This window comes from Phascolarctos cinereus, unplaced genomic scaffold (genome assembly GCF_003287225.1).
Source record: "Phascolarctos cinereus isolate Bilbo 61053 unplaced genomic scaffold, phaCin_HiC Scaffold_4;HRSCAF=312, whole genome shotgun sequence".
Lineage (NCBI taxonomy): Eukaryota > Metazoa > Chordata > Mammalia > Diprotodontia > Phascolarctidae > Phascolarctos > Phascolarctos cinereus.
The window spans coordinates 360,858,278-360,886,162 of NW_027555847.1; the positions used below are offsets into that span (position 1 = coordinate 360,858,278).

Genomic DNA, 27,885 nt, shown 5'->3' on the forward strand with positions numbered 1-27,885 from the left:
GGCATGCTAGGCAAGCATGACAGAAATGATGCCAAGGTTAGAAAAGGGGATTTTAGAAGAAAAAAACTGAGAGAGTTAACTTCTCATTTTAAGACTTGCAAAGTGTGGGTCAGCTAGGTGGCACAGTGGATAGAGCACCGGCCTTGGATTCAGGAGGACCTGATTTCAAATCTGGCCTCAGACACATAACACTTACTAGCTGTGTAACCCTAGGCAAGTCACATAACCCCACTGCCTAGCCCCCCCCCCAAAAAAAAACCAAGACTTGCAAAGCACAACCCATGTCCCCACATAGCCCTGTGAGGCTAAATACTGTCAGAATCCCAGCTTTACAGATGAGGAAATTACAGCTCAGGCTAGCTTTGGTCACACAGCTAGTAAGAATCAGAGGCAGGATTTGAACATGGTTTCTTCTTGATTCTGGGTCCAGTACTCCAGCTAATACTTCCTTATTATCTCTGATAAAGAAATGGGTGATGTAAAAGCTGACCTTCTATTGTTATGTGACACCTCCTCGCAAGTTTGTCACATCTTTGTCTATTCCATCTCTTGAATATGTCCCCTTTTCTTCCTTCCCGAAGCCACCACCCTAATCCAGGCCCTCACTGCCTCTTAGCTGGACTACTGCAACAGCTTTCTATTTACCTCCTTGCTTTGAATCTTTCTTCACTCTCCTCCATCCTCCACCATCCTCCACATAGATGCAAAAGTGATTATCCTAAAGTTCAGATCTGACCACATTACTCTCATCACTAAACTGCAGTGGCTTCCTTTTACCTCCAGGATCAAAGTCAAAGTCTCCTTTTTTTTTTTTTTTGACAAAAAAAAACTTTAGCACCCTTCACCTGGGAGCATCTGTAAAATGAAGGCATGGACTCAAAGACCTCTCAAGTCTCTTTTAGCTCTAAATCTGTGATCCTAGAATGATCCCATGACCCCAAGTCAACGATCTCTGAGGCCCCTTCTGCTTGCCTTTGCCTCCTGATTGATTATGTTCCCCTGAAAGAGTGAAGCACAGCTGAGGTTCAGATGAACTCAGCAATGGTCCAGCAGTGGGCATATAACCAGGAGTGTGCTGGAAAATATTTAACAATCAGCCAGTGGGGGGGAGGAAATGTATGCATAACACACTTTTGAGCTTAATCTGAATCATTACCATTTTCTCTTTGAGTTTCTTAAGTTCAAATGATGAACAAAACAATAAATCAGGCCTGATTTTTTGTGATTGTGGATTTCTGAGGTGCAAATACATTGAAAATTTGACATGAGCAGGCTCCAGCAGGCTCCTGAGTACATAACTTCATGCTGCTAGGTTATGTAGTGAATAACAGATCAGGTCTGGAGTTGGAAAGACCTGAGTTCAAATCCTATCTCAGACATTTATTGGCTATGTGACTCTAGTTAATTACATCACTTAACTCACTTTTCTCAAATGCAAAATGAAGATCATATTAACACATACCTCTGAAGGTTGTTGTGAAAATCAATCGAAATACTATCTGTAAAGCACTTATCACAGTTTCTGGCACATAGTAAGAGCTTAATAAATGCGTGTTCCCTTCCTTTTTCCTGTGCAGTAGTGTCACAAGAGTCTGAATGTGCTCATCAGTGAGGCTGTATCTGCATTTAAGAATATCATAAGTACCTTCGTATTCTCTCATGCTAATCCTCTTCTTCAGTCGTTTCAGACTTGTCTGACTCTTTGCAACCCCATTTGGGGTTTTCTTGCCAAAGATACTGGAGTAGTTTGCCATTTCCTTCTCTAGCTCCTTCTACAGATGAGAAAGCTGAGGCCAACAGGGCAAAATGACTTGCCCAGAGTCACCCAGCTAGTAAGTGTCAGCCCAGATTTGAACTCCCAAAAAGAAGTCTTTCTGACTCCAGGCTGGGCACTCTATCCACTGCACCACCAGGCTGCCCCAGTGCTAACTTTGTGGCTATAAAAACAGTCTTTTAAGTTCCTTACTCCTTTCCAAAATGAAAAACCCAAGCCAGAGATATTTAGACGAACTTTTGAAATGCAAATGTGCTCGGAAGTAGAGGGCCTAATTATTTCTCCTGTTAAGGATAGGGACCTGACCTATAATTTATTGATTCAGCAACTCCCAGATGAAGAAACACTCTTTACCCCTGAAGACTGGCCCCTTCTCTGAAACTTATACTTACAGAATGTTGCCTAGGGCATTGAGACATTAGGGGACTTACCCAGGGTCACAGAGCTAGTACATTTCAGAGGCAGGACTTAAACCCAGGTCTTCCTGGATTTAAGGCCAACTCTCTATCCACTACCCCATGGGTCCTCTCAGGTATAACTATAAAGCTTATTATTAGACTAGATTTGTGAAAGAGTAATGACAGACACAGCCTAGGGTATCAGGAATGTGGGTAGGGTTAGGTAGATGAAACTAAAATGAAATCAGGTGGGGCTGGAGGATTCTAGGATGAACTGAGGCTTGGGGCCGTGCGGGGGTGTGAGGGGAGAGAGATGCTGAAGTAGAAGGAATTCTCAAGCAATATATCATATAATCAATGAAATGTAAGTGCTAGATAGGATCGAGGTAGTACAGTGGGAGTGTGACTGTGTCTTGTTCACAGACTTTTGTACTGTCTTGATTGCCAGGGAGTTCTGCTTCAGAAAAATTATGTTTTATATGTCCCATCTCCCAAAAGGAATAATTGAAGTTGCTGTTGGAAGTCTCCTGGCTGTATTTGAAAAGCTCTTCATTAGGGTTTTGGGACAAAGGTTGTATGTCCCTCCCCTGCTTCCATACTGGAGCTTTATAAAAGGGCTAATAAATATGGATAATGGATCAAGTCCAAGGCATCCCATTCCACCTTGGTCACATGAAGTGAAACATGGTACAATCATGTCTCACTTCCTTTTATATTATTTCTCTGGGGAATAGGCACCTGGATAAAATTGAAGGTGTGGCCATTGGGCGGGTGTCAAGTAAAATGATGGGAAAGCCTTCTAGAAAATTGGTAGCTTATAGATTGTAAGGTGGTTTTATTCTAAAAAATGTACAAAGATTTCTTTTGAGAAGTCAGTTGCTAGAAGGCATTTTCTCCCCTGTCATTTCAGAGTTAATATTCTATACAGCTGACGCTCATATGACCTTGTTTAGTTGTAAACTAACCATCTGAGTCAGTGGTGTGATGTTGTTCAGTCGTGTCTGAATCTTCATGAAAGAAAACCCATTTGGGGTTTTCTTGGCAAAGATAACTGGAGTTGTTTCCCATTTCCTTCTCTGGCTCATTTTACAAAAAAAGAAACTGAGGCCAACAGGGTTAAGTGATTTGCCCAGGGTCACACAGCTAGTAAGTGTCAGCCTAGATTTGAACTCCCAAAGAGAATTCTTCCTGACTCCAGTCTGGGCCCTCTCTCCACTGTACCACCTATCTGCCCTCAAGTGTGTGATATGGAAAACAAAAAGAAACAAACAGATGCATGCACGGGCTGCAGGAAGGAAGACATAATGATGAGGACCAGGGAAGTCCCACTTTGCCCTGGACTGATCAGAGCATAACTGGAGGCTTCTTTATTTTTTTTTTCTAATTCTGGTTGCCACATTTTTTTTGACAAAATGGAAAGCATCTATAAGAGGGCAACTAGGATGAGAGAGTGAGGGGCCTCAGGATTGGGCCATCACATAATCAGTTGAAAGAACTTGAAATGTTTAGCTTCAAGAAGAAACTTAGCCCAGTGTGAAACCTTGGCCCCACCCTTGACTCCTCACACTCTCCCTTATACCCAATCAGATGCCAGTTCTTCATGATTCCACCTCTAGAACATTTTATCCATCTCTTCCCTTTCTCACACGGTCACAACAGTAACTCAGACCTCCATAGCTTCTCACCTGTACTTTACAGCAGCAAATTCCTACCTTTGTCTTTGCCCTCTTCAATCTGTTTTCAACATAGCTGCCAAAGTGAGATTCTGACCACATGGGTCACCATTGTCTGCTCAAGAGGCTTCAGTGACTCATTATTGCCTCAGTGTAAAATACAAATGACAAATGCCTCTGTTTCTCTCCAAACAGGTGACTCTGTCAGGTAACTCTCCATTTTCCATCAGTAGCTCTATTTGGCATGGACTCTGGGGAACACCATGCCTCACCCAGGACAAGCTGATTAGCTGAAATCTCATCACCAGGCAAATTGACTCAGTTGTTGATACTCAGCACCTTCCCCTCTGATTGGAGGGTGGACAAATAACACTCCTCTGAAAGCCTTTCTTTAGAGAGGGCTCTGGTCAGAGGAAGGCTTTGGGAGAAATGTTATCGTCCACCCTCCAATCAGAGGGGAAGGCGCTGAGTATCAACAACTGTGTCAATTTGCCTGGTGATGAGATTTCAGCTAATCAGCTTGTCCTGGGTGAGGCAATGGTGTTCCTTAGAATCCCCTGCTTGGTCTCCCAACCTATCTTCACCCTATTTTTCTGCTTCCCTTTGTGCACTGTGTTCTAGATGGTAAGCTACTTGAGAACAGGAGCTTTCTGTCTTTCTTTTTCCTATTTATATCCCCATCACTCAGCACAATGTGCCTGGTACATAGTAGGCACTTCATAAATATTTATTGAATGGAAATCGAGTTTTTAATCCTTTATAGTCTAGTTCCAGTCTACCTTCACAAGTTTTTTATATGTTGGTCCCCTTCACACAATCTGTGTTCCAGTCAAACTTGCTCATAGTATGTCACAATTCATCTTCTGCCTCTATGCCTTATTCTGGAAGCTGCTCTCCCCTTACCTTTACCTCTTTGGAATCTTTTGTTTCCTCTAAAACCCACTCAAGTGGAGCTTTTGAAAAGTAGGAGTGGGTGGCCTTGGGAAGAAGCAGTAGTGCTTTCTGTCTGTAGGTCTGGATGGCCACTTGTCTGTGTTATGTTGGGGATTCTTATTTGGGTTTGGATTGGACTAGACCTCAGAGATCCCTGAGATTCTATATTTCCCTGTGTTTAAGTAGTTTCTGTGTTGTAATCAACAAGATCACTTAATGATGGTAATTAGTCCCCTCCCATCTTCATGCCATACTATTCCCTTTAATTTTCATTCTTTTGTGGATGACACAATCAATTAAAAATAATTATCAGAAACTTGTCATGTACAAGGCACTCTACCAAGTGCTGATAGGAGAAATCAAAATGTTTCTTCCCTTAATGAGTTACAACCTAGATGGAGTGGGATAGCATAGATAGAAATAGATTATAGAGAGATATATAGATATATAGATACAGACATAGATATGGATATAACTGTAGATAGATGTAGATAAATATAGATTTTACATATATTTTTATAGACACACACATAGAAAGACACAGATACATGTAAAATAAGTAATGAGAGGCAGCAGAGAGCAGTGGAGTCAGAAGGAACTGGTTTGAGTCCTGGGATTTCCCACTTATGAGCTGTATGATCTTGTGATCTTACTCCTTTAAATCCTAGTTTTCTCATCATTAAAAGAGGAGGTTTAGAGTAATGGTCTTTAATGTCCCTGCCGGGTCTGAAATTCTATGAAATATTGCCTTGTATTTTTATTTACTCATTGTCACAAGCTTGGCTACCACATTATGACCATCTTTGGCCATGCCAACCCATGAACCCTGCAGGCATTTCCATCTTCACAGGTGGAAAACGAGTCCTCATTAGATCTCCAAAACTCAGATTTGTAAGGGATTTTACCACCATAGATTTAAAGCTGGAAAGGGGCCTCCAAATTCAATTTCCTAATTTTAAAGAAGAGGAAACTGAGTCACAGAGTGGTTAAGTGGCTTGCCTAGGAGTCACATAGTAAGTGGCCAAGTGGGGATTTGTATCTAGGGTGGATCTCTGAGGCCCTCTAATTCTTAATATCTGGCTGAGACTCTCCTGTATAATCATCTTCAACAAGTGATCATGCAGTCTTCACTTAAAGACCTCTTTTGGGGTGGAGGACTCCCCCTCTATCCCCTTGCCTCTTGAGGCAGGCTGTCCTACTTTTGGAGATCTCTAATTGGGGCATCTAGGTGGCACAGTGGATAGAGTGCTGGCCTGGAGACAAGAAGACTTATCTTTGTGAGTTCAAATCTGTCTTCAGACACTTACTAGCAGTCTGACCCTGGGCAAGTCACTTAGCCCTGGTTTTCTCAGTTTAAAAGCGAGCTGGAGAAGGAAATGGCAAACCACTCCAGTATCTTTGCCAAGAAAACCCCAAACGGGGTCACAAAGATTTGGATACAACTGAAAAATGGCTCAATGACAACAACAAAAGAATTGTTAGAAAGTTCTTCCTTCAATAGAACACAAATCTGACCCTCTGTGACCTCTACCTATTTTTCCTTGTTTTTTCTTTTGAGGTCAAATAGGAAAAGTCCAGTCCCTCTTTTACACAACTGCCCTTTACATTTTTGGAGGCAGCTATAATTCTTTCCCCAGTTCTTCTCTGAGCTCATCACCCCTACCTTCTTCACCTGATCCTCTTATGGAATGATCTTCAGGACCTTCTCCCTCCTGCTAACACTCCTCTGGATGTTCTTCAGATAATCAGTTTCCCCCAACTAGTGCCCAGAACTGAACACAGTACTCCAGGTGTGGTCTGACCCAGGTAAAGTACAGCAGGGCTTCCACCTCCTTAGTGCTGGATGCTGTGCCTCTCTCCTTTCCTTAAGCTGAAGGTTTCATTGTTGACTTCTGTTTATCGTGCAAACCACAGATAAAATCACAGGGTTTTTTTTCAATTAATATTGTTTTATTTTTTCCAATTACATGTAAAAATAGCTTTCAACATTCATTTTTGTAAGATTTTGAGTTCCAAATTTTTCTCCCTCCTTTCCGTCTCCTCTCCCCAAAACAGTAAGCAATCTGATACAGGTTATACATGTACAATCATATTAAACATATTTTCACATTACTCATGTAGTTAAAGAAGAATCAGAACAAAAGAGAAAAACCACAAGACAGAAAAAAACAGAAAAAAAGTGAAAATAGTATGCTTTGATCTGCATTCAGATTCCATAGTTCTTTCTCTGGATGTGGATGGCATTTTCCATCATGATTCTTTTGGAATTGTCTTGGATCATTGTATTGCTGAGAAGAGCTAAGTCTATCATAGTTGACTGATCATCATACAATGTTGCTTTACTGTGTACAGTGTTCTCTTGGTTCTGCTTACTTCAGTCAGCATCAGTTCATGTAAGTCTTTGCAGGTTTTTCTGAAATCTGCCTGCTCATCATTTCTTACAGCACAATAGTCTCATAGCACAATTCAAATACCATAACTTGTTCAGCCATTCCCCAATCGATGGGCATTCCCACAATTTCCAATTTTTTGCCACTACAAAAAGAGCTGCTATAAATATTTTGGTACATGTGGGTCTTTTCTCCTTTTTGATGATCTCTTTGGGATACAGACCTAGTAGTGGTATTGCTGGATCAAAGGGTATGCAGTTTTATAGCCCTTTGGGCATAGTTCCAAATTGCTCTTCAGAATGGTTGGATCAGTTCACAACTCCACCAACAATGCATTAATGTTCCAGTTTTCCCACATCTTCTCCAGCATTCATAATTTTGCTTTTATGCAGATTCTTTAAAGTATTGAAGTGATGTTAATTATTTCAAATGAGAGAGAGAGACAGCAAGTGCTATCAGAACTTAGAATTGAAAGAAATCACTTTGAGCCAACTTCTTGAGAAAGTCAAATTTGCATTAGGCCTGGAAGAATGGGTTGGATATGGATGGATGGAAAGAAGGGGATGGGATGTGCTGGACAGAGGAATGGGGAAGCAGTGTGTGCACAGTGCTTAAAACACTGGCTTTAGAGTCAGGAAGACCCGGCATGAGCCAAGGTTCAGATTGGTAATTAGGATAGGACAAGTTATTTAACCTTTCTCAGCCTCAGTTTCCTTATATGTAGTAGAGGGGCAATAATAGCACCTACCTCAGAAAGTTGTTTCAAGGACCAAGTGAAAACATGGGTAAAACTCTTTGAAAATGTTAAAGCATGGGCAGCTAGGTGGTATAGTGGATAGAGCACCAGCCCTGGAGTCAGGAGATGATGAGTTCAAATGTGACCTCAGAAATTTACTAGCTATGAGACCTTGGGCAAGTCACTTAACCCTGATTGCCTCCCCCCCCCAAATTACTATTATTATTATAACAAACATCTTTTTTTTTCTTTCTAGGGGGTGCACCTCGTCTAGAATCTGTTGGAGAAGATGATGAGCTGACAGTAGAAAATTGTGACCCCGGTGGGGAGATGTTGGAAAAGTTTTCTTGGAGTGCCCGCAAACATTCCCTTCCACAGCAGCTTGATTCTGTTGGGGCAAGACAGGTCAGTCAGTCTGATGGTCCTGCTCTCCTGACTGCCCCTGATCAGGTCAAGGAAAGGCCTTAATCCCTTAAATTTTTCTACCTTAGCCTGCAAGGAGTTGCCTTTTTTCTTATCAACTCCTTCAGTAAGCAGAGCCAAGAAAACAACATACAAAGTAGCAGTAATGGAACTGGAAATGACAACAACATAACAAAATATCAAGGGAAAATATAACAAGAGGCAGCAAAGTGGTGAAGTGCATAGAGTGCCAGCCCTGAAGTCAGGAGAACTTGAGTTCAAATTTGGCCTCAGACCAGCTGTGTGACCCCAAGCAAGTCACTTAACCCTAATTGCCTCCCCCCCACAAAAAAAATATAACAAAGTTATTAAGATCAAACAGAACTTGAATGGAGAGATAAGAGAATGCACCCCACCCTACCCCTTCATAGAGGTGAGAGGTCCACAGATGCTACACAATGCATTGTTTTCAGACTTTTTGAATGAATTTATCAATTGCACTGACTTTTTTCCTCTCTTAAAAACATGCCATTTTTCTCATGAGATGGCTCTCTTGGGAGGGGGAAGATATATGTGAGATGACTGGTGATGTAACAAACAGAAAACACAATAAAAACTTTTTAAAAAGTTAACAGAAGAGAAGCAATTGTGCTTTGGTGTTCAGGACTCTCCATCCTATCTCTCCAACCCCATCTCTTAGATATTATCCCTTCCATGTACTTTATACTCCATCATGGATACTCTTTGCTGGTCCTAGGATATGAGTTGGGGTTTTTTGTTTGTTTTATTTTGTTTTGTTTTTTACCACCTCTGTGCCTTTATTTATTTTGTTCCCTGTGCCTGGAATGCTTTTCCTGTCCACATTCCAACGACTGAGTCCTAGTCATCCTTTTAAGCCCAGTTTAATGGTTGCCTCTTCCAGGAAGTTTCCTCTGATGTTTCTAGGTGGCTGTGATATTTTTCTCCCCCTTGTACCACTCAGACAGTACATTTGCTTGCTCTTCTCCAATGTTCTTATGTATCATTTTGTGTCACAGTTATCTGTGTATCATGGAGCAGCTAAGTGGCATAGTAGATAGGGCTCCAGGCCTGAAGTCAGCAAGACTAATCTTTGTGAGTTCAAGTATGGCCTCAGAAACTTACTAGCTGGGTGACCCTCTCAAGTCACTCCACCCTGTTTGCCTCATTTTCCTCATCTGTAAAATGAGCTGGAAAAGGAAATGGCAGACCATTCCACTGTCTTTGCCAAGAAAACCCCAAAAGGGTCCATAAAGTATCTGACACAACTGAACAACAAAAAATGTGTGTATCATATCCATTTCCTAGAGCAGAAACCTGAGCAGGGTAGACTGCAACTTATCTAAAGATCACTTCACCTCCAGTACTAAGCACAGTATTCTGCACCCAGGAATTTAATAAATTTTTGGTAAACTGATTTGATTGAAGATACTTCACTGTCCTGGAGGCATTTGAGGTGACAGAGCTGTGATAGGATGGATAGGATAAACAGTTGTCTCTGGTCAGGCTGGAAGGCATTCAGCAGTACTCTTTTCCAACAGGACTTCAGCTTAGGAGGAGGAAATAGGCCTATTAGGAGCCCAATTTCTTGATTCTCCATCCTGCTGTGTGTCTTGGATCTGAGAACTGAATTCAGCTGCCAGGAGACAGTAGGGCCTCACAGTGGTATCCAGGCTGTGGTCGAACCACTAGCATTTATCTAGTTCAGCCACGAAACACTGGCATGGCCTCTATATGTGTCAGACTAAAGGGGAGAAGCTTCAAATAGTGCTTTGCAAATTTTAAAGCACTGTATAAAAGTCAGTAGTAATGGTGGAGGTGGAAATGGTAGAAATAGGCTGACAGGGAGAGGAAGACATATATTAAGTCATTTTACCATCAAGCAGCAGTTTGGTGTGGCAAAAAAAAAAAAGTTGGATATTTTGATGCCAGCCTGAGGAATGAGAGAGTCCAAGTACTTGTGGGCTACATTGAAGCTTCACATACATGTATCACAAATACTTCTGCAAAAGAATCCATAGATGTATGGATATGACAATCACCAAATAAAATAACAAGAATGAAATTAATTATATTTTAAAAGGCTAGAAATAGACCCTTAACAATGTGAGCATCCTTTCCCAGCTAGATGTCTATGTATGGTCAAACTGCTTAGAGCAAAAATTAGAACTGATAAGCCAGAAGACAACAAAAGTGTGTGTGTGGGGGAGGATGCCACAGCATGAAAACCACCCCAACTTGACTGACTAAAACAAAATATAGAAAAGACAACACCTAATTAGAACAATTCACGTAGAAGTCTAACTGATTATAAATCAAGAGCATAGCATAAAAGAACCTAAAAATTACCTCAGGCAACAGATTCTCTAAACTTGCCTAGCAGAGAGCCAAGGGAACATCGGGGAAGCTAAGAGCAATACCAGTTCAGAATATAAACTCACGGCAGAAAAAAGATCACAAGAAATGTCACCTCATAAGACATAGTGAAGCAGTGAAAAGAGAAGCAAATTTAAAAGCTTGAAAAGAGACACAACTAAACATTACAATCTCAAGAGCATTGAAAAAATGAAACCAGAAGGAGGATATCAAACAGATGATGGAAAATGGAAAAGATTTGTAAAGAGTTTTTTAAACATTATTTTCACCAAAAGTGATATAAAATCATCACATCTGAGAACTGAATTCAGCTGCTGGATTCTTAATATCAAAGTCCCAGATGTGTCACTTAAGGGAGTAGATATGCCATCAGAGGAAACAAAGACAGAAAATCAGCTCTACTAGACCAAGAAGATTGCAAGCAGAACCATACTGGTCTCCACTATATGCCAGAAACATACTGATACTCCTACACACTATTGAATGTGTGAAGGCATCGATTCTCAATATAACGGAAGGAGAGGAAGATACTAGTGACATGGAAAAAAAATCCCAGACCTCATTGTTACCAGAAAGAAAGGTGACTGAGAAAGTATCAATAGCTATTGACCCATATGTATGCTTGCCCATAGATGTAAGAAGTTTTATGAGAATAACCTACATTCAGGTTAAGAGCATACAAGATGAAAATAATAAGGAAACAGCCAGACTTTAGCAAGCTGTAGTCCACTTTAAACTACATCCTGAAACAACTCACTGAAAGATAATAAGGAGAACATAAGGACCCATGACACTTATTTTTAGCTAATTTTTGTGGCAGCTACACAGTAGGACGGGTACAGTGCTAGACCTGGAGTTGGGAAGGCTTGAGGTCAAAGCCTGCCTTTGATACTTACTGTCTGTGTGACCCTGGACAACTCATTTCACCTCTCTGTTCCTCAGTTTCTTCATCTGTAAAATGAGGATATTTAGTAGCACCTTCCCCAAAGGGCTGTTGTGAGGGTTAAATGAGATAATATATGTCAAGTACTTTCTATATGAATGCTAGCTTTTTATCATCTCCGTTGACAACAAAATGGCTTTTGATTTATTTGTGCAAAATGCTGCCTGAAAGGATCCCCTCCAACAAAGAGTTTCCTGCATACATGTCAAATTATATAAGATTCTTCAAAAGATGTAACAACAGAGATAAACTGTTTGGACCCTTTTGTTGTTAGTATCAAGTAAGGCATGAAACAGGGAGATAGATGTCTGCTCACTAAAGGTGCTAACTACCATCATAGAGGTCATTTGGCACATAATCCACATGGAAGAAAGATTCCCTTCAAATAGTGAGGCCTTCCAGATGCTCCTGTTTGTAGAGGGCAGTGTGCTGATTGCTTCAAGCCCTGGACTTTGCGGGCCAGGCCTCCTAAGTGACACCTGTAATCACTCAAAAGAGTTACATGTAGGACAAGTGGTGTAAAGGATGTCATTGAAGAAATGTAGGATTGGCAAAGAAGAGAGTCACATCAAGATCAGGATTCCATTGGTCTAAAACACTGTGAAGGAAGGGTGAAGAAAGCTTCTAGTAGGTTGAATGTAGTTTCCATGCTGAGCTCATGTGAGGAAATGTTGGAGAATCACATAGGACAGGCAGGCATAGACATATTCTTCTCTTTACTATTGGGGTAGGGGGGCATACTAACTTCAGTGAGGTCACAATTCTGTTAGAGTATTGGAGAGGGAAGAGATTAAGAATGGTAAAGAGAAGGTCATTTGTCAATCCAAGAGTAAGCTTTCATATTCCAGGAATGAATGAGAAGCAATTATGCCATCATAGTCCCAGAAAAGGCATGCTCAACCATCCTCCCATGCCCCACCTCTCTCTCTTCCTTTTCTGTCTCTCTTTCTCTCTCTGTCTCTATCTCTGTCTCTCTGTCTCTCTGTCTCTCTCTGTCTCTCTCTCTCTCTCTCTCTCTCTCTCTCTCTCACACACACACACACACACACACACATACACACCCCTTTTTGATGAGTTAAAAGCTGCAAAAGGGGAATTGTTTTAAGTAATGCACAATTCAAGAAATGTTACTGTCAAAAATCTCATTTCTACCTCAGTAGGTAGAAAAATAAAATTTAAGGCAAGAGGGAATACTTTGTAATCTAAAAATTCTCATATTAAATGAGAAGTGGCTTTTACTTTATTTTTTTGCTTATACTGGCATAAACGCAACTTCTGGGGAAATCTATAAATCATCAAGTTATAAGTACTATGTTATAAGAGTTTAAACTTTATGAAGAATAGCAGAGAACCAAACTGAACTCATACTTTGATATATAAATACCTAACTTCGTATTTATGTTGTAAATACCACTCTCTGCTGTATGCCCACCTTCTGTGGTTCATATACTGAAAAAAAGAGAGGTCAGAATTTGATGTGTGCCAGAAGTAGTGAGTGTGGTATACATAGGAAAATATTTTCTTTTCTCTAGATGAAGGATTAGAGATATAGCTATAGCAGACTCAGTGGAGTTTTTATAGAATGTGACTTCTCTGGGTGTATATGTGGTTTGTGCTTTTATATGGAACAAGGGCTGTGTGGTTATGTGTGTGTATGTATAGTGGGATATATGATCTTGAAAAGCTGATACCTTCTAACCATGGCTTTGACCTGGCCTGGTATTGGGGGTTACATGGGACATTTGCCAAATGAAAACAAGACAATCAATGGTCATCCTGCATACTAAAGGCCTTCAGATTTACAGACCCTGGGTTCCATCCAAGATGCAAGGATATCTTTCTTTGGCATTGTGCATAGATGACGGGAAAATGCTACATGTTAATGGAGTTCCTAAAAACAAATTAGACATGGATGACATGCTGGGGATGGTAATCCGAGGCAGCTATGGCTATCTACAATACAGCCCACTAGTCTTGTCTCTTCTAAACTCCTTCTTCCAATAAAATTTAAAGGGTATGACAGACAAAAGGAGAAAGTGTTAACTGTGTCCATCACACTGAGGTTTAAAATCTAGAGTATTCTTGTGGGTGATAAACTTCTTCAAGAGTTGAAGCCTCTGTGATTTATCATTGTTGTGGAGATTCCCTACAGTGCACATTGCAGACCCTTGATGAATTGGCAGGCCATCCCCAAGAGTTGCTGAGGCTCAAAAATTCATTACCCTGTGAGCAACCTGGTGATAAGCCTCTCCAATCTTGGCCAGATTGGCAAGATATTGTAGAATTCACCTCTGACCCCTTGCTCAAAGCTTCCCAGCTTGGCATAGAACCTTCTAGAACTTGCATTCCTCTGACTTAACCTTGGAGAACTGAGGCAAATCTGCACACCACAATGACACATCAGAGGACAACTTTAATGGAAATATAAGAGACTATAGCAGCAAGATAAATAAATGAATTTTTGACTATTGTTCAATATGGTTCTATTTAGGAATACCATGCTGTGAAGAAGTCAACTCGGTCCTTGAGCACTGCTCAAGTGGAATCCCCTTGGAGACTAGCTCAGCCCTCCATTATCTCCAACATTGTGTTAATGAAAGGACAAGGCAAGGTGAGGGCTTTTTCAAGAGTGATTTCATTCCTCAGAGTCAATTTGTTCAACCTATGGCTATGATTGGTTTGTTGTTGGTTTTTTTTTATGTAAAAGAAAGATTAAGAAATAGTATTTAAAAAGGTGAGTTTTAAGTAGTTCTAAGTGTATCCTCTGGACATTCTTTTCTCAGGGTAGAATGGGCCAACTACATCTTTTTCCTTTTTGCTTCCCATTCTTTGAGAAGTAAATGCCACCTGAGCTAAGACACATAATTTGGTGATAGAATGGATCCCCTCATTGGTAAATTTCTCATGATCTTCAGAAAGGCAGAGCCTATGACCTCAGGACAAGTCCCCATTAAATCTTCTCAGTAAGCTTAATGGTTTTCCAGTTTTAGGGAATAAATGACCAGGGCCCTTTAAGTGGTTCATTCTTAATGTGAAGTGGAAAAGAATAAAATACAATAATGAAACTAGCATAGCACCACAGCGGCACAAAATGAGGTTTCTTTATTCCTCAGAACCATTTTAGGCCTCTAAAGGTAACATATGGCCAATGAGAAAGGAAGCTGATCACAGCAAACAACCGGAGAAGAAAATCCCTGACATAATTTGTCTCCAAGGGATCAGAATATTACATTTGCTGAACTTTTGACCATGAGCAGGTTAGCAGTAGTCTCTGGAAAGGGAACTTGGTATGTTGTCTCATTGTTGTCTTTTACTGAAATTATCTATCAGTTCTATGGTTTATTTTTGATCCACAAATTCTTTAGGATTCAAATTTTTAGTCTCTAGTTGATTTTTAATGTTTTTTTAGCAACTCTTTATTTAATATAATTTTTATTGTGTTATGTCAGTAAAAGCTGTCTTTTTGCTTTTGGTCTAGGGCCTTGGCTTCAGTATTGTGGGAGGTCAGGATTCAGCCAGAGGCCGGATGGGGATTTTTGTCAAGACAATTTTCCCCAGTGGAGCAGCTGCTGCAGATGGAAGACTCAAAGAAGGTGAGGGAGAATCTCCTGAGCTATAATGAAAATAAGGCTTTGACTCAATGTGAATCTGTGCCTGCAAACAAAAGGGAAGATGGGCCAGCTTCACTGAAATCTCTGCTGGCCTTCCCCTTTACATACATGACCACAGGAGAAATCCCAGTTGATAAAGACCAAGAAACTTGTTAACAGAAATGCAGTTGCTTTCTTCAATGGAAGAGCTCCTTTGTGGCTAAAGTTTATTGAGACATTTTGTTTGATAATATATTATACTAAAACTAGGAATATTATTCCTTTATGTAGATAATCTATGGGACTCCTTTGAATCTTTGGATTGAGACGATAGCCCTTTATTCTATAAAGCCAAAATCAGCACTGAATATTGGAACTTTTAAGATAGCAATTAGCACTGAAGAACCCCTGCTTTGCCATGAACAGATTGCCTTTCCTGTATGATGAAATCAGTACTTTCCAAGTCGTTTTCTTTCTTTTTTTATTTTTTAGGCAATTGGGGTTAAGTGACTTGTCCACGTTCACACAGCTAGTAAGTGTGAAGTGTTTGGTCAGAGGTCTGATTTGAACTCAGGTCCTCCTGACTTCGGGGCTGGTGCTTTATTGTTGCCCCCAAGTTGGTTTTAAAAATGCTATGAACACTTTTAAAAACTGGCTTCAAAGGCTATAGAAGTATTGCTACATTGAATTGGCCGGTTCTTGTCAGTAAAGAGTTAGGTAGAGATTTCTCCCCAGTAGGAAGGATGGTAGAAATTTGTGCTTGAACAGGGTGATGTGAGCAGGCTGAATGCTTCCAGGGCAGATGATTAGTCATCACTGTTAGAAAAGGGTTAACTCCCTAGAGGAGTTTTTGTCTTTAGTTTCAGAACAATGTGAAATTGTCACACAGCATTTCTATAATGAATTGCTAGCTTTTCAGTTCATGTGCTTGAAGCTCATCTTGCTTAATAGGGCAAGGTAGAATGAGCCTAAGATACAGAAAGGATCAATTACTCAGAATGGTCCAGGCTTCCTGATCCTCTTGAATACAGCCTCCAAACATTTCTAATATAGCATTCTTTTCTTAATTAGTACACATGTGACCTTGGACAAGTCACTTTACTTTCCTGGCACTCAGTTTCCTCATTGTTAGGATGAAGGGGCTGGACTAGATGATCACTAAGGTCCTTCCAACTCTGCATGTATGCATAACCTAAGTGGGCAAGAGCAGGCTAGTTACAGATGTGGATGAGGTCATTTGTCTTCATTTTCTACAAGGTTCCCATAAGGAACCAGAGGACACGTTCATATTAAACAATTCAGGACAATGTTGTGCTCTTGTGTTCAGATGCTGTAACTATGGTTTTGCCCTAGAGCTCCCAGATTTAGAAAGCCCTGATAGCCCTTGTATTCCTTCAGCAGGGAGAAACAACTGAGCTTAGCATGTACTTAACAAAAAGAATTAGTTAAATAAGAAAATATCATGGCTGTGTGTTAGGTGATTTCTCCCTAGCCTGTAACCTTACTCCTTTCCTTGGAGGTAGCCTCCCTAGCTAGGGCCAGGTAATTTTCTTGGGTCTTTCCCCACAAATGGTCTTCTGTAGCTCGAGATCCCCACCCTTTGTGTTAGAATATTCCTAATTATGGCTTTTGGAGTATGTGTGGGAAGTCCCTCATATGTAAAAGTACTTTCCATTTGTAGTTTGCTCTTCCTTATTGGGCTTTTTTTTCTTTCTCTTTGTTGCTGTGATGCCAAGGAACAGACTGATGAGCCATGAATGTCACATGGTACACAGTGGGCACTAACCTTGTAGATGTGAAGCAGGACTCACAGCTCAGAAGCAGCTCTGTAAATGCCCTGGCCGTGCTTTTTTTTTTTTTGGTGAAGAAGATGTGTCTAGGATTATTAGGGAAAAATCTGACATCACACAGCAATCTAGATAGAAGCACACAATGCCCTTCAAGCTCAATGACTGAGTACCTGGAAATGTCATTGAGAATGCAGGCACTGGAAAACTGGGTGATTTCTAAAGGTGGAGCTACCTTGGTCTTTGGGCTTCGAGTCCCATAGTCTTTGTTTCAATGTCCTCAGTAACCATGGCTGAAGCATGGTGGTGACTTGGGAAGCTTGGCCTCCTAAACATGTAGGAGTGGCCTGGCAAATGCTATGTGCTAATGCTTCCTTGCTGGAGTTAGGTAGTTATGAAAACAGACTGCCTCTGGTGTCATCACACTTTAACTTATGGCAATAGGATATTTACTGCCAAACAAAATTTGGCAAGGAAATAAAGCCTATAGCTTACATACCAGTAGAAGTTAAGCTCTGTGGGGGAAGGGATTGTTACTTGTTTTAGTTATTTTATCCCCAGCACTTAATGCAGGTCCCTAGTGGATGCTTCATGGAATGCTTGCTGAATTAAATCAAGTACTGTTTCTAGAAGTTTGTTTTCATCAAAAACTAAAGTCTGGGATTGCTGATGAAGAACTCTCCCTATTATTGATTAACTGGTTTTACCACCCTAGGAGCTGAGACAAATGAAAACAGATTGGAATAATAAGAGCCATCTTATTCCAAGTAATAAATCAAGCATCTTGCAGTAGTGCATTACTGTCCTGATGGCCTAGTTAGTACATTCCTGTAGGCTCTAGATGAATGTTAACTTGATCTTGCTTTGGATTATTAGGGGATGAAATCCTAGAAGTGAATGGAGAATCCCTACAAGGACTGACCCACCAAGAAGCCATTCAGACCTTTAAGGTAACCGAATTATAGCAGAAACCTGTTTATCTATTTTTTCAAAATTTAAAATTCAATTAATCAATAATTATAATAACTAATAATTTAATTAATTAATCTTTTTTGTAAATCTAGCAATCATCAATCAATATAAATATTTCATTAGGCAAAGAAAACCAGAGGCTGAAATAAGTTATTGAACTTCTGTTACAGAAAGTTTATTTTTAAAAGTATGTGGGTATCTGTATATCTATATATATACACACACACACACACACATGATATGTAATTTAATAAGATATAACAAAACTGCTGTCTCTTTTGCAATTTGTTTTGTTTTCATCTGTGAATTTTTAAAAAATATTTTGTAATGTTCTTTTTCAGCCAACTTAATTTTTCCTTATTTTTTCCCCCAGTTTTGATGGGATTATTTCCTGCTTTTGGTATAAATGCACTCTGAATTCCTGCTTTACTGATGTTCTTGTTTCCATAGCAACTCAAGAAAGGTGTTGTGACCCTGACGGTACGCACAAGGTTACGAAGCCCAAGCCTTACTCCGTGCCCAACACCCACACTAATGAGCCGATCTAGCTCCCCAAATTCTAATGCCAGTGGAGGAACTCCCGCACCCGGCTCAGATGAAGGAGATTCTTCTTCTTTGGGTCGAAAAGGCCCAGGACCCAAGGACAGGATTGTCATGGAAGTCACACTCAACAAAGGTGATATGATACGCTCCTCAAGAGTTCCTGTTCCCTTGTAAAGAGTATTCAAACCTTTATATAATCTACTTCTCCCTTCATTTTCTCCGGAGTTCCATCTGACAAGCTGAACTTCTGACTTCACACTATCATGTGAAAGTTTACTTTCCTTGCATGGTGAAACAATTAATCTGCCACCAGAACCACATTTCAGATAGACACTGGGATCGGAAGTAGTGCACAGAGACACTGTAGAGAAGGGAAAGAATCCCAGTGACCCGCTCCTCAGATAAAGTCCCACATATCAGACAGTGAAGAACGTACTAGATATTCTGATTCTGAAGCTGAAGAGGATTTTAGAAATGGTTTTAAAAGCTTAATTCAGCCAGGCTTGATGGCACATGCTTGTAATCCCTGCTACTGGGGTGGTGGAGGCTGGTGGATTGCCAGCTCAGGGGTTCTGAGCTTCAACAGGGCTAAAACCAACACAGTGTCTGAACCAAGTCTGGCACCATATGCTACATCACCAAGAACGGAGGATATAAGGCTGCTTAAAGAAGGAGCAAAACAGCTCAGGTCAGAAAGAGAGCAGGTCAAAGGTCCCATGATGGTGGGCTGTGGGATAAGGTCCATGAGCATCTATTGCCACTCTAGCCTAGGTGAGATAGGGAGACCCAATCTCAAAATAATAATTATTCAAGATGATTACAGTTATCAGTCAGGTATTTGTGGAAATAGATGGTTATAAACTAAAAGACCACAGATAATCCCCAAACATCATTCATTCTCATCTCTGTTTCTGTCTTCTACTCATCTGTGGTAGAAGTGCTTTTGGAGCAGTAACATGGGTAGAAAGTCAAAATCCGAACAAAGGAAGGAGCTCCAAGAATCAGTCCCTGATTAAACCACTATTGAGTCATTTAAGAAAACAATTAGCATTTGGCCTCCAATTCCACAGTGACTGCCCTAATTAACAAAATATATATCTCTTCTTCTCAAACAGTTTTTTGGGAAAGGGCTAGGGACTGATAAGGGGGTAAGTATGTATTGGTTCACACTCTGATTCCAGCCACAAAACGAGAAGCAATTGGTGAAAAGGGGAATTTGTTCCAAGAACCTATGGAGGCATATGATGTGGTTTCATTTGAAAGGGATAAAATTGTTTTCTGTTGTGGTTTTTTCTTTTCTGTTTATTTCCTTTATATTCTGCTTTTCACAGAGCCAGGAGTTGGACTAGGCATTGGTGCCTGCTGTCTGACTTTGGAAAATAGCTCTCCAGGCATCTATATTCATAGCCTTGCCCCAGGATCAGCAGCCAAGATGGACAGTAGATTAAGGTAAGGTGTGAGCTTGCCAGTTCCAGAAATCCTTAGAAGCATGATTTTCATACAACAGGACAATGCTAAGCTAGAAATGCATATGCATATTGATGAAGTATGGATGTAATAAAATGGATTTAATTTGTACCTTGTGTGTATAGTACTCTGTGTGTGTCCCCAAATATAATTAATTCTCCTATATTCAAACTGAAGAAAATGTTGAGCAGAGTGATGTCAAAGATTCAGACAACATTACTTTATGTCAAACTTGCTTCATCTCAATTTCTTTGACTGTGCCACCTGGGGACTTGTTTAAGTACCTGGGGCAGAACTATGCCCACCTATTCATAACAAGGTAGCAAACACTGCAAGAAGGCACACTGCTTAGAGCTCCTCATGCCCTTGGTAGCCACATAGGATTTCTCTTAGCTCTAGGTACCCTAGAGTAGATTGATGATTGTTAGAATAGTATTACCTGCATTTGACTTTTTGGTTTCTATCAATCTATTGTAGCATATTATTATTGATTTTCACTGTGAATATTCATATAAAAAAGAATAAACAAACTGTGCAAAAGCACATTAGAAGATGTTTTTCTTGATTACTAGAAGTATATATGTTTTCTTTCATGACATCCTAAAATGATGATTCTTTTGTTGAATGCTTCCATATGTCTGGAGCCCACCAAGTGAACATACTTAAATCCTTAAACAACAGAGTCTTTGTTTTATAAAGCTGACTTCCCTGTCCCTAATTTAAAAGGAAAATAGGCAGCTCCTCCCCAATTTCTCATTAGCTTATGTTTGAAATGGTTTTGTAAATTCTTCAGCAGGCTTTTGTGAGCTTTTTTCCTGTAAGTTATGTTGCATTAATCGTTTCAAGATGTCAGGAATAATGAAACCAGTGGCAAAAATTATTTTGTCTATGCTTCTTCTAAAAACATCAGAGTGGATAGGCAGTGCCCTATGCCAACATCTGGTCTAATTTGTATTGAGTTGATTTTATAAATGATCTGCTGTGGTATTAGTATGCAGTAGAGGAAGTGGTGCCATTTTTCAACATAAAATTTTGGTGAGAAATTTGTCTTTGGACATTATTTCTGAAGCATGCCTCTAGGCCCTCAACTGAAAGTTGGTGGACATTAGGTGTTAACAATCTGTGGTTTCATTTTGCTGAATTATTTTTGTTTCAGTGGAATGTTTAATTGCAAGAGGAAGGGGAGTCACTGAGAAGAGACACTAAGAGATAATATTCTCCCTTCCCCAAGAAATCTCTTGCAAGAAGCCAAGTACTGAAATGCTGATTATGTTTGCCTCCTTAGCCGTGGTGACCAAATCCTGGAAGCAGATTCTGTCAGCCTCCGCCATGCTGCATTAAGCGAAGCTTATGCCATCCTGAGTGAGTGTGGCCCAGGACCGGTTAGCCTGATTATTAGTCGGCACCCAAACCCAAAGGTGAAGTATGGAATGCTGCCCCTGTGTTTAAAGACGGTACATTATGGATTTCCTAACAAAAAGGCATATGCTTGGGCTTACTTAGCCAGGAGCAGGAATGAACTTGCCATGTCCAATTGACCGACAGAATTTTGTTAAATATTCTGTGTACATGGAACAGTTACCTTTTGTTTCACGCCAGAGTGTGGGGAAAGAGTACAAAACCCCAAACCCAACTGCTACTTCTAAAAGAGGAGGAAGGAAGAGAGTATTTCCAAAGTTAATAAGAGTATCCAAACACCAAGTCTGTGGGTCAGGTAGACCTGATCAGGACTAGTTTATTTTCAGATACAAGACAGAACAAACCTAACTAGGCTGTTCAGAGGTAGGTCCTAAACCTTGGTCTTATCAATGCTCTATGTGGTAGAGGGGAAGTAGAGGAAGATTGATGGCCATCGAACCTTTTGTTTTTTAACATACAGTGTTTTGGCAGTGTTGTTTATAATTGTAGAATTACTGCCGCCATCTTGGGAAAGAGCCACATCTTCATAGCAATTTGCCAGATTTTTTTCATTTAGGCCAAATGTACTAAATTATGCTGAGCAGTAAATAAAAAATATTTTCAAAAGGTTACAGAAACTTTCCAACTTTCTATTTCAAACTCTATTTTTCCAGAAAGAAGTATTATGATTATAGTATTGTTGTTGTAGTTACTAATGAGAGGCAGCAGGCAAGTCCTGTATAGTAGACAGCCGACCTGCCCTAAATCCGGTATGACCTAAGGTGTAGTCCTTCCTGTCACACATAATGGCTCTATGACCCCGAGCAAGTCACTTAATCTTTTGGACACCTCTACACAACACTCTGACCATAGAGAAGGTGTGGGCCTGCATTGGTAGAAGGAGTTTCCTCACAAAACGTTCCCCTTTCCACAGTTCCAGTCCTTATCTTGAATAAGAATTTTTTCAGGATCAAATAAGTGGTAACTGATGACAAGCAATGATCCTGTGAGGGGAGGCATAAATAATTGGTCATTGAAATAAGAGCTATAACTAGAGTACTTTTTTCATAAGATTTGTGCCCACTGTTTGGAATTTACTCTAGGTTCCTGGAATTAAAGGGATATACTTGAACCAGTGAACTGTTGAGCATTTTTATATTTCTGTCTGGGCATTTCTCTAGTACTCTAGGACTAAATTCATAAAACTCTTCTATCAGAAAGAGAAATCTCTGAGTTTGAAGAGAAAAGTGTCCTTCTCCCAAGGAGAACTTCACTTTTCTGTTGAAGACTTAAGAGTGTTTCCAGGAAATGATTAGTTCCTCTTTTGAGGAAAGTATATCTCTGCCAATAGAAAAAAAAAAGGTTAAGTTTTGCATGCAACTAAACTCTGGACTTCAAGTCCCTTGGATTGTGGGTCTTACTTCCTCTAAATTATGAATGCAATAAATAAAACTGGGCCTTTCAGATAAACTATATAGAGATGCTTGTTTTTAAGATCATTTAAAAAGTAGTTCTGGTGAAGTGTTATAGTGGAATAATATGGGGCAGCTTCTTTCCTGTATGATTGAAGAAATTCTTGTGTTTAGTTTTTAAAATTTATATTGGAAACTGTTCTGCTAATCAACAGAGAAGTATCACTGGATGTAACTAAGCATCATAATGCTGTATTAAAATTCTAAAGACCATAAAATATGAAGGTTAGATTTACATTCTTCTCCATAGACTTTTCAGTATACCCCTACATGCCCATCTTAAGAATAGGGTTCTTTTTAAGTTGTTTATTGAGGACATCTCCTCGGAAAATGGAAGAAACTGTTGATGTTTCAAGATCCTATGAGCATAGATTCAGAGCCTCAAGGGATGCTTATTTATTTACTGGGGACACCTCCATGGGAAAGGTGAAAAGCTCCCTTATTTATTTATTAGGTACATCTCCAAGGGAAAGAGGAAAAGCTCTACAGATATAATAACTTCAAGATCCTACAGCCAGAAGTCCAGGATCTTTGAGGTCATTAACACCTACCTCTCAGGGCCATTTTGAGGATAAAATAATTTTAAGGATAGAAATGCAAAGCACTTTACAAAGTTTAAGGCACTGTATAAATGCTAGCTAATATTATTTGGTCCAGTCCCTTCATTTTACAGATATGGAAATTAAGGCCCAAAGAATGATTTCCGAAAGTGATTTCCCATGGCAGAGATAGGATTTGAACCCAGATCCTTCAACATCAAAATTTTTTCACTGCCTATCTGCATGGTGATAGGAAGTATAATGTACTAGGGATCAATAATGATTTTCTAATTGAATAAACATTTAAATGATTAGACAATTGTGAACTTATCAGGCTATAATTTGGAGCAGGCTCTGGGGGTATTTTCCCCACTCTCCTCCCCTCCCATGGTGGGGGTCTCTGGGCTTAGCCTGAGAACCTTATCACACAGAGCACTTGTCTCAAGTGATACTGGTACCGAGACGTGAGGAGAGATTCAGGCATGTGGGGGAGGCAGGGAGAAGGGCAAGAAGAGGAGGAGGTTGCACAAGGCTAGAGGAAGATAAAGAAAACACTGGGTCATAGGACTTATCACATTGGAGGAAACCCTTTCATTTTGCAAACAAGGAAACTGAGGCCCAAAGAGCTACAGTGACTTGCCAGGTTCACAGACCTAGTCATTTGAAGGAAGAAGGTTTTGACTATTTTACCTTCGAATCCACTGCCCTTTCCACTGTGAAAAGGAGGTGAGAGTTTATTGTCAATCCTATTATCATGTTTCCAATAGAAGGGAAATCTAATGTGCAAGCAATGTGTTACAGGGAAAATGTCCACCATTTTTTAACAATGTTATGAACTTATGAACCATACAAATAGCAGCCCATCCATGCCTTAATCATTTCTGTTCTCTGATTATTGGCTTTCACATCTTTCAACAGTGTCTTGGGCAGCTCTGCCATACCCTCCCAACCCTCCTCCCTGCCTGGCTTCAGAGAATAATGGATTTGGAGACAGAGAATCTGGATTCAAATCATGACTCTGGCACCTACTACTTGCGTGTCATTAATCAAATCACTCAACCTCTCTGAGCCTCAGTTTCCTGAGGGTTAGGACCAAATGACCTTTCTTAAGTTTTAGAATTTTCTAATTCTTGGTTGTTTTTTTGTTGTTTTGTCTTTTGGGTTTGTTTTTAGGCAATTGGGGTTAAGTGACTTGCCCAGGGTCACACAGCTAGTAACTGTCAAGTGTTTGGTCTGAAGCCAGATTTCAACTCAGGTCCTCCTGACTTCAGGGCCAGGGCTCTATCCACTGAGCCACCCAGCTGCCCCAGAATTTTCTAATTATAAATCTTAGGATCTATCCAGTTTGATGTGCTGATCTTCTATGGGTTGAGAAATCAGATGTCTAAGATTGATTAAACTGGGTGTAGATGCCAGACTAAGTAGGGTTTGAGCAAAGGTCAGAAAGATGGTCCTTGACATAAAGTACATGAAGCTTCTGGCACTGCTTTTGGATTCTCACAGGTGGTTTTTTTTGCTTCCTTCTAGTTCTCGCATAGATTCTGGTTACATCAGCTTGCTGGATAGCAGATTTCTAGATAGGAAGACAAAAATATGGTATGAAATAGGAGATCCGGGGTCCTTCTCTAGGTATCTTCCTTAATTCCCTTCTAGCTTGTTTGTCTTTCTATTAATCAATCTTTTGCACTTTTGTCCTCTTGACGCCCAGGGGGTACAGAGGGTAGGGAGCTAGATCTAGAGTCAGGAAGACTTAGTACAAATCCAGCTTCTGACACTTGTTAGTTGTGTGACCCTGGGCAAGTTTCATCTGTAAAATTACAGTGTCTTCTGTAATACAGGGAGAATAATAGTGCCTACTTCTCAAAGTTGTAAGCATTAAGTGAGATAATATCTATAATAATATCTAGAGACCTTGGAAGCATTACGTATATACTAGCTATTTTTTTCTCTTGGTAATCATCATGCTGAAGAATCTTACCTTTCTCATCTGACTCTTCTGCTCTTTGATCAATCTATTCTCCTCTTGCCTCTGTTTCTCTTCCTGATTAACAGTTTTGATATTGCTCAGCCTCATTGCTCAGATATTTGATGAAATGGCTTTGATCTTTTTCAAGGGCCTCAGCCATCAAGCAAGCCCTAACCAGCCACTTAGCTACCATCACCCTTTAGAAACATACTTTCTTTTTCCTGACCAAAATTTTGTTGTTTTTCTCATTTCTCAGTCATGTCTGACTCTTCGTGACCCCATTTGGGTTTTCTTGGTAAAGGATACTGGAGTGCTTTGCCATTTCCTTCTTCAGCTCAGTTTATAGATGAGGAAACTGAGGCAATCATGGTTAAGTGATTCTCAAGGTCACACAGATTACAGGTAGCAGAGGCTGGATTTGAACTCAGGAAGATGAGTGTGTCTTCCTAACTCCAGGTTCAGCACTCTATCCATTGTACCATCTACCTGCCCCCCACCAAGGAGATGACTCCCCTATTATACTCTTCAGCAAATAATTAAAGTTCTTAGTGGTGTTTGCAACCAGCAACTCTTCCTTGTGGTTTGGACTTCACAGTCCTTTCCAGGAGAACACTGAACCATGACCAATTCTGAAACTCAGCTCATCTTAGAACAATGGAGTTTGCCAGTACATGAAACCGCTAAAGGGCTTTTCAGTCCTTAGAATGACCTTGACCAAGCCAGGTAAGGTCTGTTGCCCACTAACAAATGCATGCTAGTTCATATTTCTAGTTCCAACGTAACAATTTCTCATGGTGGGTGGTGCTGGGATACTTCACTACAAGTCATCTACAGATATCTTAGAAAAACTCAGAGTATGTCTCAGGAAAATGAATTATTTTCATCGGCTTCATCTCCTTTGGAAGTCAATATGACGCTCTTAGCTGTAACGCTATCCTGGATTTTTATCATGGTCAAAGTCCCATTTTTTTTGTATAATATGTTTTCATGTTGCCCCAGCTTTCAGGGCAATAGTACATTCTGTTACTGAACATTTGGATCTCAATAGTTTTCATGGTTTTCCAAGACAAACACCACAGTGATTTTCTTTTCTTCTGTTACTCATAATGGTTGCTGAGTTGCATTCTGGGATTAGTCAAATTGTCTGAGGGCAGAGTGGCTGAGGTGCTGGACCTGTTTCTGGTGCTACTTCTATCTTATGTGAAGTGAAATAGGCAGTACTTCTAAAGTGTGCTGGAATGAAGGGCAAGTGGGTGGGTCTCTCGGCTTGTTTAGAACTCTACAAGAAGTAGTTCATATGTTTAAAAAAGTCAAGAGCGTTATTATTTTTTCTATTTTTCATCTCAAAGAAATAACTCTTAAATTTGCAAATGTTGAAAGTCTGGAATCATGGTAAAACCAAATCGAGGAGAAAACCAGCCAGTGTTTCTAAGGCTAATGTTTTTCCTGGCTCTTTCATTTAAAATTAGATTTTGCCTTCACTTAGGGTTGTATACTTAAGGAAGTTACTTTTTAGAAAATACCTTCACAAGTGCTTTCTGTCAATTTGAATAAGAATATTTGAAATATATTATGTAAAAGTCAAGACACGAGTATAACTTTTTCTTCAGCAGTCAAACTTCATACCTAATTCTATTTAAATCCATATATTTAAAGATTAAAGCCCATCCTTGGATTTTTCTCCAAAGTATCACTTTTATCTTTACATATATTATGTGGGCACTTGAAAAAGCTATATTAAAGTAAAACCACATCCCCTCTGCTTTTGTATTCAAAAATCAGTTTCATGAGAACTTTCTAAAAGTTCAAGCACTGAATATTTAAGTATGTAAATCATCACAATAAGCATGAAAAAAATTGTCCCGAATTGGAACTTACTAAAAATTAGTCTTCTAAAGATAATTCATTTTAGTTTCCATGGAAAGAAGAAAATATTCAAGGAATAATGAGCTAATTGTATACTCCCATATTTTGTCCCAGTTAAACAGTATTGTATTCATGTCTGTGTGCCACATTTTAAGGACATTGGGAACCCACAGGGTGTCCAGAAGAGGGCAACCAGAGCCAATCAGTGAGCAGGTATTGATTAAGTACCTGCTATGTGCCAGACAGTCTTCTAAGTGCTGAAGAGATAAAGGCAAAAAACAATTAACAATGAAATAATCCTTGATCTGAAGGCATTATTACATTTTGATTATATTTATTATTTATTATATTTATTATTATATTACATAATTATAACCTTACATCTATAAGAAATATAAAAGAAGATGAAGGACCTTTAGGTCCTGCCATAATGACTGTCAGCTGAAGGAACTGGGGATATTTAGACATACCTGCCTTCAAATGTTTGAAGATCTCTCCTCTAGAAGAGGGATCACACTTATTCTGCTTCGCCCCAAAGAAGAAAAGAGTTAGAAACCATGAAGTAGACATGTAGAAAAGAGTAATTTAAATTCAGTTTAAAGGAAAACTTCCTCAGGATTAAAGGTATCCCCAGATGGAATA

At 39.8% G+C, this 27,885-nt stretch overlaps 1 protein-coding gene across 6 annotated transcripts in view; it reads left to right on the top strand.

The window, feature by feature from the left end:
- PDZD2 (PDZ domain containing 2) overlaps nucleotides 1-27,885 on the top strand; it is a 486,763-nt gene that overhangs the window by 411,985 nt on the left and 46,893 nt on the right. For all 6 annotated transcript variants that reach the window (XM_020995096.1, XM_078153229.1, XM_078153227.1 and 3 more), the window contains 7 exons: nucleotides 8,161-8,309; nucleotides 14,135-14,254; nucleotides 15,122-15,236; nucleotides 17,897-17,970; nucleotides 18,443-18,668; nucleotides 19,867-19,984; nucleotides 21,288-21,420. In XM_020995096.1, coding sequence (XP_020850755.1) covers nucleotides 8,161-8,309; nucleotides 14,135-14,254; nucleotides 15,122-15,236; nucleotides 17,897-17,970; nucleotides 18,443-18,668; nucleotides 19,867-19,984; nucleotides 21,288-21,420 — 935 coding nt within the window. The remainder of the gene's footprint in view (nucleotides 1-8,160; nucleotides 8,310-14,134; nucleotides 14,255-15,121; nucleotides 15,237-17,896; nucleotides 17,971-18,442; nucleotides 18,669-19,866; nucleotides 19,985-21,287; nucleotides 21,421-27,885) is intronic.